Here is a 1,271-nt window from a genome sequence, read left to right on the forward strand (position 1 = left end):
GCTGGGAGGGGGGCAGATATTCAGATATTCAAAGGTCAGCCTGAGCAACCTGGCCTGGCTTTGAAGTGACCCATGCCCATTGATGGAGTTCCACCTCTCCCTTTGCCCTGGCCCACTCCCTTCCCTCATTTCCTACCACATTTCCAGGTGGATTGACAAACTCAACCTCCGCGTAGGAGCCACCTGTGGGTCCCCTGCAGAAGCCCAGGGAGCGAAGGTGAAGCTTTCCACCACTTTCCAAACCTGCCCTGGCTGGGGCCGAGCCAATCCTGACAAAACCAAGGCTGCAAGCAAGCCCAGCAAGAAAAAGAGATGGGGAAAATCACCAGCCAGGAGCGTCAAGAAGAGCAGAGCTTAGGAGACGTGTGCAGGATGCAACAGAGCTGTACCTACACTCTGGTGAGAGCAATTTTTCTAGACCTGTCCCCACCACGGTGACAGGGATTTTGCACAAGGAGAGAGCCCGGTGCCACCCGAGCGATGCTGATTTGCCAAAGACACGGGGTTTGTTTTTTTACAGGACGCAGAGGCACATTACCCTGGAAAGAACCGGTGCAAAAAGCTTCTGTAGTGTTTGCAGGATGCTTTTGTGACTCCAGCAACAAAGCCAAATACTTGCTTTTCCTTCCCAAGGCTCCCTCCAGCCAAGTGGAAAAGCTGGAATCCACAAGTTTGTTTTTGGTTTTCACGAGCACTGTGCTTTCACAGCTCCAGAAATTATTAAAGAGCCCTGAGCAGGACTGCAAAGGCTCAGATGTCAGACCAGAAAAGTTTAAAAGTTATCACCAGTGAAAACATTGCCTGGATTCCCAGCAGCTTCTCAGAATTAAAACATAAGCAGATTGAAAAGTATTTCCTGCAAAATTTGGTCGGTGGTGTGATTTGTGGAAAGGGATCCCTGGTCCCCTAAGTGATCCCCTCATAAGCGATGTGCCCAACCTGTTCCCCATGGCAGCCCAGGCCTCCCAGCCCCCTTTTCAAGTCAGAAGTTGATCAAACTGGGAAGTGAAAAGAGGAAGTCTGTGTTAGTTACTCCCAGTCTCTACCCAGTGTTTTCTGCACAGTTGGCTTGCCAACATTTTTGTCCTGTCATGAACCCCTGTGCAAAGCAGGCACTGTTTTGGCATTGGAAACTTGAGGGGAGCATGGCCAAGGCGGTGCCCTGGGCAAACATCACTTCCCTGCAGGGTTTGACCAGGCGCTTGCCCTGCAGCGGCACCAACGCACAGAGCACGCCCTCACCTGCAGAAAGTTCACGGGAACACGCTGCA

At 51.8% G+C, this 1,271-nt stretch overlaps 1 protein-coding gene across 1 annotated transcript in view; it reads left to right on the top strand.

Annotated features, from left to right (window-relative positions):
• The window catches only part of CHADL (chondroadherin-like), a 3,275-nt gene extending 2,917 nt beyond the window's left edge, over window positions 1–358 (top strand). The window contains exon 4 of the mRNA XM_010183880.1: window positions 148–358. Within this exon, the coding sequence (XP_010182182.1) occupies window positions 148–358 (211 nt within the window). The remainder of the gene's footprint in view (window positions 1–147) is intronic.
• Window positions 359–1,271: the final 913 nt, after the last annotated feature.

Source organism: Mesitornis unicolor, unplaced genomic scaffold (assembly GCF_000695765.1).
Source record: "Mesitornis unicolor isolate BGI_N332 unplaced genomic scaffold, ASM69576v1 scaffold33334, whole genome shotgun sequence".
Taxonomy (NCBI): Eukaryota; Metazoa; Chordata; class Aves; order Mesitornithiformes; family Mesitornithidae; genus Mesitornis; species Mesitornis unicolor.